The sequence below is a fragment of the Ambystoma mexicanum genome, chromosome 4q (genome assembly GCF_040938575.1).
Source record: "Ambystoma mexicanum isolate Mex_15411 chromosome 4q, UKY_AmexF1_1, whole genome shotgun sequence".
NCBI classification, from domain to species: domain Eukaryota; kingdom Metazoa; phylum Chordata; class Amphibia; order Caudata; family Ambystomatidae; genus Ambystoma; species Ambystoma mexicanum.
In genome coordinates, this window is record NC_090928.1 from 1,235,185,181 (window position 1) to 1,235,195,172 (window position 9,992).

The window sequence follows — 9,992 nt, forward strand, 5'->3', positions numbered from 1 at the left end:
CACAGGCTTTTACAATTCAAGCCCTTTAGTCCACAAAGGGCGTGCATGCACACTTGGTCTGTGGCAAAGCAGCTGCTGTTGCCTTCCAGAAATATGTCCCTTGGGAGTCCATAGCCAAGGCTGCTACATGGGCTTCTCCCTCTGCGTTTTGCATGAAACTATTATCTTGACCAGAGCGCCCAGTTCGGCCACACAGTTCTCAATAACTTGCTCCAGGAAGGGACATTTCCATCCTCCCGTTTCTTTGGTCAGTGCTTGGGAATCTCCCAAAAGTATGGAGGAAAGGGGACGGGACGTAGGAGTATAACAAAGTTACTCACTGCAGTCACTACCTTACTCCTAAGTCCATAGTCCCCTTTCGTCCATACGCCTGCCCGCAGTCCCGTCTAAGTATCCTCTATTTTGCTAATGCTCCTTCAACTTTGGCAATAGAAAAGGACTGAAGGGCAACTCAGGAAGGCGGTGCTACGTCACATGCAGTGGACCCACGTAAAAATAAAAAAGGTCAAAAGAGTTCTTTTTTGATGCTTCAAAAGTGCTCTGATTCCGTCCTGATGGATGGAATGTCCCAAAAGTATGGAGGAAAGGGGACTAGGATTAAGGTAATCACCACGGTGAGTGACTTAGTAGCAGCCATAATTCGCTCAGCTACGACAACTGATGAAGCAGAACAGTCCTACCATGCTATGCCTTATAACATTCAGATTGTGGAAGTGCGGGGGGGGGGGGTGAGTGGTGGGGGTCAGGGGTTGTATGAAGGTCCGGCGAGGGGGCATAAAATGCAGAGGGGAGGAAGGAAAAAACGGACCATGGGCTAGGCAAGTGATGGGGGTGTGCCAGACTCGGGAGGGATGCCCAACCCACCAGGCTGGAAGCACAGTGGAAAGCCAAAGGAGGCCCTTCTAAGAAAAGCAAATTTTCCTTTTGAAATTAAATATTTAGATCACATAAATAAGTCCAGAAATATCCATCACCATTTAATTCCAGTCTTTGATGACCAAGTGTTCTTCCCGGATCTCAATTCAAAACTATTTGGTAAAGGGCATGAGGGGGGGTGGGGGGAATGGACATGTTTGGAACAACTATCCAATGTTAAATTGCCTGTGAATTTTAAGCCTTGTAAAATTAGATTAAATTTTGGGGACGATGAACAGGCATCAATACAAATAAGTTTGCCATTGGATTTCAAATATAGTGAAACGCAATGGAAGGGAATTATTTTCACTATAATCCTTTTTGGAAGACCACCCAACTCCACTCTCTAAAAACTCAAGTGATAATTTACATTCAAATGATATATCTACTCCATGTGTTCAATTAAGGCAAGGCAAGAGATTACCTGGACCAATAGCAAAAGAACGAGAACAACTAGTTCATTATCCATTCATCAATTGAAAGAAAATGCATTTGAAAACCTTGAAAGATGGTATTTAACCTCTGATAGACATATGTATCTGATGCATGCTGGTGAAACCGTGCACAAAAAGACACTTTTTTCACATTTGATGCAAATGCCCAAAGAAACAGATTCTGGAGCAATCATTACTAAATATAAAGCGCATTACCTGAATCACCATACCTAAAGACACAGTATTGGTATCCAGATCAGGAATATGCTTTGCATACTCTGATGGGGAAATTGCTAACATGTCTATTGAAACATGCTATATTATACATTGCACAGTTATGAAATCCTCTGACACTCGGCACCTGAATACCTGGTGACAGAGAGTGGGCGTCTGTAGCTTTGGAGAAAAGATTTGCAATAATTTATGATCACACAAGATGCAGGTTTTGATACCTTTTATTTATCTCGTTCAAAATACTATGCAGAGATGGAACAAAGCATTAGCTTATGAAGTCCCACAGGTATTCATAGTTCAGTGTGGAATGATTCGTAAAGAGAAAGCCACATCACAGTTTGTTCTGAGAATGACCAAAGTGACCACAAAAAAAGAAAAGAAAAAAGGACCATAAACATCCTGGAAGGAGGAAACAACTAATGGTTTAGAAACAGTCATTATTTTCATCTTAAAGTTGCATTTAAAAATGTTTTTTCACCAAAACAATAAACACATCATGTTCACATGTAATTGGTAAATTAGGCCCAGGCAGTGTTAAAGTGGGCCCTGGTGATTTTATGAGATTTCTAAGGTTATTTTAAAAGGCGTATTGAAATGAAAGTTTCAAAAACACATAAGAAACCATCAGTATTGCATTTTCCTTACACAAAAGTTTAAAAAATGTGCTCTGGTGCCTCTATGTAGTGTCATGGCATTGTAGCAATTTCAATCCAGCTGCTCAGGTTTCCTGGCTAGTATACAATACTGCAAAATACGCTTTCAAGATTTAACTGGTGCAGTCTCCAATGCTACCTCAGCGTGCCTCAAGCCTCACAATAGTTATCTTGCTTGCATAAAGTGTGGCAAAAGCAAAACAGATTACACATCAATATGCGTAAACCGCCACCTGGTGGTAATTTCTCATGTGGACCTTAAAACAGGGTTCCATCGTCTGCATCCTAGATTAATTTCCATTATAACAAACTTGTTCTTCCATCTTGAAGGTCTAAACAATTTGATTCTTGAAGTATTCCCTGGGTGAAGCAACAGAGGGTTCTTGAGAATTTGGTGTGTTCAAATTATTAGTGAATGATGAGTGGAAGGTCAAAAAGATATCCAGATTGGGGCAAGGCTATTCCTCTGATCTTGACTTTGGTTGTCATTCAGTGGTTATTGCGAGTGACCAGATCGACCACTTTGCTTGGACTTTATGTGCGAAACATTTGTGGCTGCATTAGTCGAATTTAAAAAAGTTTGGTTTTTGATACTTTTTTCTGGATGTGCTGTATTGCCTTGTGAAGTCACAGAGATCATCATCATCAGATAGCAACACCATCTAATGAACCTGCTCTTCACTACAGCATAATATTTTCAGTTAGTCCAATTAACTTTTGAGGTTTTTATGGACTTTTATGTTCCACAGGTCCAGTTCACAGCAAAAAGAAAAAAAAAAAAAAAAGGATGTTAGAAAGCATGTTGTCCTTGTGTTGTGGAATAGAGTGAGCAACTGTTGGATTATGTTGCTTCAGGGATGTATAGAATCAGACTTGGACCAAGGAACTGGATACTCCAGTACTTCCGAGAACATCGGATGTTCTTCATGCAGACAAACATACTTCATTGGCATCTTGGTAGGTGGATACAGTAATAATTCCTGCAGGTTTGATTTTAAAGTCACAACCACATTGTGCAGTTTTCTGCTCAGATTAGGCTTTTCCTAGATGTCAACGCATAATCCTCAGATTATTTTGGGAGCACCAAGTCCATGTTCAGGGGTTCACACACTTGTGAGTATTGTTTGAGCTAAACAGAATACTATGCTTTGGATCTTGAGAAGATTGGCAATTCTGGGGGGGAATATGGGTGACGTTTCAAGTATTTGTTGATGGCATGAGTTATTAGTAGGAGTTCTGAAGCATCAGTATAAAACGGTCTCCATACAGAGGGTGAGATGGCAAATCAGAACTTTAATTTGTCCCTCTGGCGCTCACTTATCTGGTCTCAAAAGTATGATCCTGAATTCAAACACCATTCAGGGATGTGTACCTGGAACTTTGTGCCCCCAGAAAGATGTGCCGCCGGCAGAAGCACCACAACAGCATAGTTGAAGGGTGGTCCATTTGGGGGAATATGTATAATGTGAGTAAGGTTTGAGCTCGATGTATGCAAGAACTGGAAGGCATTGGCACTATTGCATAAGTGCATGATGTGCCTACCTGCGCCTCCATTTCTAATTCTAAGGACAGAAATGGGCAGGTAAGGCCCTGATTTTCTGGGTCAACGGGTGCTCTGTTGCCAGGGGATTCTGGAATGCCTGAATGTAGACCAAGAACTGCTGCTGGCCAACCCTGAGAAGGTAAAAAGAAAACTGGCAACAAGATTGGATCCATACCATAGAAGATAAAAATGGCCTCCGTTTACAATCTGCACTATTGAACGTGTGTAAGGGGTACAATTGTTTACCTAGATACTTGAAACATTTCCCCTGTACCTGGTATCAAGCTCAGTACTTAAGATTCCATCTAAATATACACCCGACTAAAGAAATGTTGAGGGTCTATAAAAAAACTAATGATCGGATCTGTAGATTTTGAGAAATGCAAGACAATCTGAAACGCTAGAACATATAGTGTTCTGTCCAGGATTGACTGCAGCACAAACAAGGTACATGGGCAAATTGATCAGAGATAGGCAATGCCAAGAGGTGGAATTATTCTGAAATCTTTTGTTTAGAGGTGAGAATTACCCTGCAATGTTCCGATTGGTAAAGTTTTTAAAATAAAGGTTTATCCTCCAATTTGGAACGTGTGGGGGTGGGGGGGGTTAAGATTTCTGTTGAAGGGCGGCATGTTTTTATTTGATGAAAATATTTATTATTGCGATTGGTATACGAGTTGGGGTTTTAACTTGGTATGTGATTTAGTTTTTGTCGAGGATGTCTTGATAAAGGTTTGTAATAAACTGTACATCTTAACAATAACATATGTGAGTATGGTTAAATTTATCATTGGAAATATATTTTATTAATATGAACAAACTTTAGTTGTGATTTTTAAAGCATAATGTTATAATGAAATGACACTAGTCCGTCATATCCAGATCATGCACCCACCAAATACTTGAAACATGCAGAGCCGTCATCACCATTTACCTCATCATCGTTGCCAAACCCCCTCGGACGTGTGAGCCGGTGCCGGAGGTCCCCAGGATCATGTGGTCCAGCATGGTACTCTTCTAAGGGGTAATCATGCCCCTCTGTGTGTGGTGGGCCCCTTGGGGGGGAGCGTCGGTAGCGAGGAGGGGAGCGTGCCAGAGGGGATAAGGAGCGAGGTCGAAGACCATGGTGGGGGTATAAACGAGGGGAGCTGGATCTGAGATGAGGTGACATGGGAAAGGGGGTTCGCGAGGAATAGGGGTCCGTGCTGTGAGAAGACCAAGGAGGGGGGGAGCTGCGCCTGTGGTCATTGGGAGAGTGGTAGCGGAGATCACGTGAAGGATAAGGGTGCAAGCTATGGGGGGACCTCAGCCGAGAACCACGCGGGGAGAGGATTGGGCGATCGCGGGGGGAAAGAGTACGGAACCCAAGGGGGGAACGGTGGCCATGGGGGGAGCCGGGCCGTGGCCCACGGGGGGACTGGCGACCATGGTGCGACGCTAGCCCAGGAGGGGTCTGGCGACCATTGGGAGAGTGCAGGCGGAACCCATAGGAACGCAGGTGGGCACCGTGGGGGGAGCGGTGTCTGGGTGCCAGGGGGGAACGTCGACCGTGGGGAGAATGCAGCCGGGACCCGTGGGGGGAACGGGGGTGGGGGGCGCCGGGGGAACAGCGACCATGGGCCAGGGGGTGGGGGGAGCGGCGCGGGTGGTGGGGTGAGTGGTAGACATTGGGGGAGCGCGGCCGGGAGCGATGCGGGGAGCGGCTGCGAAGCCGGGAGGAGTTGTGAGAGGAGCGGGGTCGAGAGCCGTGGGGGGAGCGAGAGATGTAAGGGGAGCGGTGCTCCCTGGGCCTGTGGGGGGAGCGGTGCCGGGAGCCGTTAGCGGAGCTGTGGGAAGGTTTTCTGGAATGTGGGGAGCGTGTCCTGGCTGAGAAGCCGTGCGGAGAGGCGGGCCGCTTATCCCGCGGCCTCTCCATGACCAAAGCTTCGTTGTTCTGAAACTATGGTGTTTCTCTACGTCCGCGGTGGCCACACAGGGGGATATCGGAGCCAACTATCCCGAGCCCGTATCCGTATGACCGACCGTATCGCGCGCACAACCCCCTACCTCAGGGACTCACACGGATACAGTGCTCAACAGTAAACAGACTCAGCAGCCACCATCTTGAAAGATGGTTCGCCTACGTTCATCATCGTGGCAACTAAGCCAAGCTGGTGAACATGAGATGTAATCAAAATATGTCTTTAGCATTGATTTGATTTCCATTTATTTACGCTTTCGATATCAGCTTTTAGAATAAGGGTAGTCAAAAAGTACACATATTTTACAGGTTGATTTTTCTGTTTTAAAACGTTGTAGTCGTCATTGCTTTTAAAAAAAAGATACAACGGTTATTCATAAGAAATACCACTGATTAACTAGTTCGTGGATATGCCATGGACTTTTACTATTACAAGATGGCCGCTACATTTCAAAGAGACTGTTCGCCATCTTCTTAATCAGTTGACATAAAAGAAGGACGAAAACACAAGCCCTCTTTACTGTTAAAGGGCCCAACTCTGGTCCTCGTAGCTCTGCTGATGTCAGAAATGCCGAATGTCTAGGGACGAAAGCAGGTGTATTTTTCCCGTTTCGTTGGCGGGGAAGGCATTTTCATCCACACTTTGAAGTTCTTGTAGTCTAAAGGTCGCTGGGAATTGCTATCGTCCCCTAGAACGGCTGAACAGAAGGCTATACTCTTCTCTGCTGGCCTGTCAATCAGCTCTCGTTTATCACCGAGAAGAGAAAGGGGTGCTGGCTTTTCGGGGTTCATACATTTGCAGATTAGCCTGCACATCTGCATCGTGTGTGTTTTGGTATTAAAATATTTTATTGACGTTTTTCCACCATGCCAGGCAGTGTGACTGCAAAAGGCGGCTTATACGCTGCCTTTTGCCCTTTACATTCGCACCCTGTAGTGCAAATGGCGAAAATGGTGGCAGGGAGCCGTTTACTTTGCAGTGGAGCCCCCATAGTGTTTTTTTCTAGTCTGTGGGATTAGCATATGGAGTTCCACCACACACTGTGAGATGGCGGTTCTTGGATTTTCCAGTGGGGGTAGTACATTTTATGGCTGTTTCCAATGGTGTGTCTAGAAGAGGTGTGTTCTTGGGGCTCTGAGCTTTCTTATTAAGGGTGCTTATTACAAAGTTTCTTCAGTGTGGTATTCGGGGTCCGCTGCTTTACGTCCGAGAATCTGGAAAGGCTGGGCAGCATGACATGTACTGGAGTGAGTCCACTTCCCCAGGATCTTTTCATCTCCAGGAAGATGGGCTTGAGATAATTTTGGCCTTGTACATTAAATCTGATTACTATAGTGCTCCATGTAGTATAAAATAGGGTTTGTGCTTTGCTCATGGCTCTTGATGCTGTACTCCTTCTTTTGTGAATTTGTTCCCATTGGGTGGGATTTAGATTTATCTCTTCTTCTCTTTCCTCTGCTGCTCTACCTGTCTGCTCATCCTGACTGGTGGCGTGGTTGCCCTCGGATTCACGCAGGGTGCCATGCCCCCCTCAACCCCTGTTAAAGAAAAAGAATTACGTCATCCGCATTGGCGGCTAATTTGATCAAGACCTGTAATGTACAAATCATTCCCAATAGATTCCAGCAGGGGTTTGAGTGCCAGCACACAGAAGTGGGGATAGCAGGCAACCTTGTCTAAGTACCTCTTCCCAGTGGCAACACACAGGATGTTGTGTTGTTGATTGAGAGTATGGCCCTTGGGGTGTGGTATAGACATTTAACCACATTAATAAAGGGCTTGCCGGTGCCATGCCACCTAATTGCCTGGAATAAAAAGTTCCACTCTAGGTAGTTGAACAGCTCTGTGTTTAGTGTTTGCATTAGCTTGTCTCAAGAGGATAGCTCAGGGGCAACATTCTCGCTTTCAAAGCAAGATGACACAGAGCAACACAGGTTCAATCCACGGGTCCGTGCTTAGAAACCTCTGGGTATTAAACGCATTACAAATAACCTATCGTATCCGATCATATCCCTTTTATAAAACCTGCTTAATCATTTTTGATGAGGTATTGTAGCACTTTTTCAAATTTGTTTGCTATGATTTTGGCGTAAATCTTGCATTCAATGTTAATTAGTGAGATTGGGGCATTGGTTTTTCAGGTAGGTGGGGTCTTTGTTTTCTTTTGGTAAAACAATGATCTTGGCTTCTTTGAAAGTACCTTTGGGGTGTGGGGGGTATTTTTATTGCAGTAATCATATTGTTTTAGTAGATGTCATGAAGGCTTTGTAGTATATTATTGGGTCACCACCTGGCCATTGCGCTTTCCCTGTCTTTTTGGTTGATATTACTTTCATAATTTCATAAGTTGTGATAGTGGTATTTAGGCTACTTAAGTCAGTGTTGTTTGGCCAACCTAGGCGAATATTGTCCAGGAATCTGTTTGTCTGCTTGCATAGTAGGAGAGTCTGCGGTACTGGAGGAGTATATGGTGTGGTAAAACTCTGAGAAAAAACCTGTTAAGGGCTTGGTCTGAGTTGTCAATTCAATATTGTTTTTTTCCGGTCTGATTTTAGTGAGGCTCTCTTGGAGTTCCATCTTGACTTTCTTTTTCTTAGTTGACACTATTTATTATTGCACCTCTAAGTGTAGCTTGGGAAGCATCAATTTCCGTGCTCATATAATCTGTTGAATCGGCTAATTCCTTAGCGAATGCTGTGTCTTTGCTAAGTGATGTTTGGTCTCCAATTTATTTTTTAGGTTGATTTAAGGTTGCTGTTTGTCATGGCATTTGGGCCTTCATGATCCCCATTATACTGTGTGTTTTTTTAAAAAGAAAAAAAAGAAAAGAAAAACGCATTTCTTCGAGTTTCAGTGTATATAAAGGAACACAGCATAATAGTTATAACTGTCAGTAATAATACATATTCAACAATGAAGACTAGGTTACAATAGACTGTGGGATCCAACCCCGCTCCCCCATCCTACCGATACTTTCCTCCCCGCAGATACTTTGTTCGCTCATGCCACCCTCTTGGGGGGTTTCAAATCTACAGAGAACCGTAACTCCTACAGCAGCTGGCCCCATTCCACTGTCGCCCCTTCCTCCATCTCGGGGTCCCTGGTTTTCTGCAATATATCCAACTCGGCCATCCCCCACCTGCGGACATCCTCCTTCCAATGCACCCCTGATGGACCCTGGGGTTTCTTCTAGGCAATGGCCACTCGTCTCTTTGCTGGTACCAGCATAAACTGGGCCATTTGTTTTCTGTTTTCCCCCCTGGGAGCAAACGCACCTTTGGAGAGGACTCGAGCCTAGTAGTTCTTTAGTCTTTACTTTTACTGCCTGCCAGTAACTTGCCACAACCAAACATCCCCAAGGCATATGCCATATCCCAAAGCATATGCCATATCCCAGCTGTCCCTGTCGCACAACGGGGGTATTCTAAACTCGGAACACTATTAATTGCAAGTTGTTTGCCGGGAATCGCATACACCCTATGTAAGATGTTGAATTGGATAAGCTGGAACCTTGCTTTCTGCAAAACCTTGCAAACCTGCTCCCAAACTTTCATCCATTTACCCTCTGAAATCGGACCACCCATATCTCTCATTTACTCTGTACCACCAATTCCTTTGTGAGAGTGTACTCCGCAATGCCTGGTTAATTTGAGAAACCCTGCCCTCTCCCACCCTCTTGCATAAGGAAGCACCTGCATCAGCAGGCTTGTCGGTGGTTCCTCCGGGATTGCTCTCCACATAGCAGTCAATCATCTGGTCACCATAGCATATGTTAGAAAATGCCCCTTCGCCACCCCATAACAAGTTCTCCATTCTTCAAAGGACATCAGCTTCCCACCCTCAAAATATTCCCCCACTGTCTTGCACCGCCTATCTTCCAAGCTCGATATTCTTATCCTCCTCAATGCCAGGCGACGTCCTAAATCCACACCCCACGGTAAATCTGCACTATAGAGGCCATACAGCTGCAGTTTCATCAGAGGCTTCCTCCAGAGCGTACTCTCCACCTGAAATACGTTGGTAGCACCCTTTCCTTCTATCGTGCCCCACAAAGCTCTACCCCTGCCGGTCAGCTAGAAAGGGCCCCCAGCAACCCTGCCAGTAGTTTTCTCCCCTTGTGTCTGCCCACGCCAATATTGCTTGCAGTTGTGCTGCCATAGCATAGAGTTCATAATCTGGCAGATTAAGACCTCCTTCCGACCGTGGATATCTCAAAGTGGCAAGTAAAACCATCCTCCTCCCTGAACCCCAT

At 45.0% G+C, this 9,992-nt stretch overlaps 1 protein-coding gene across 1 annotated transcript in view; it reads right to left on the reverse strand.

The window, feature by feature from the left end:
- Positions 1-5,875, reverse strand: part of LOC138468303 (zinc finger protein 318-like) — a 768,785-nt gene extending 762,910 nt beyond the window's left edge. Inside the window, exon 1 of the mRNA XM_069608797.1 lies at positions 4,714-5,875. Coding sequence (XP_069464898.1) covers positions 4,714-5,694 — 981 coding nt within the window. The 5' untranslated portion in view covers positions 5,695-5,875. The remainder of the gene's footprint in view (positions 1-4,713) is intronic.
- Positions 5,876-9,992: the final 4,117 nt, after the last annotated feature.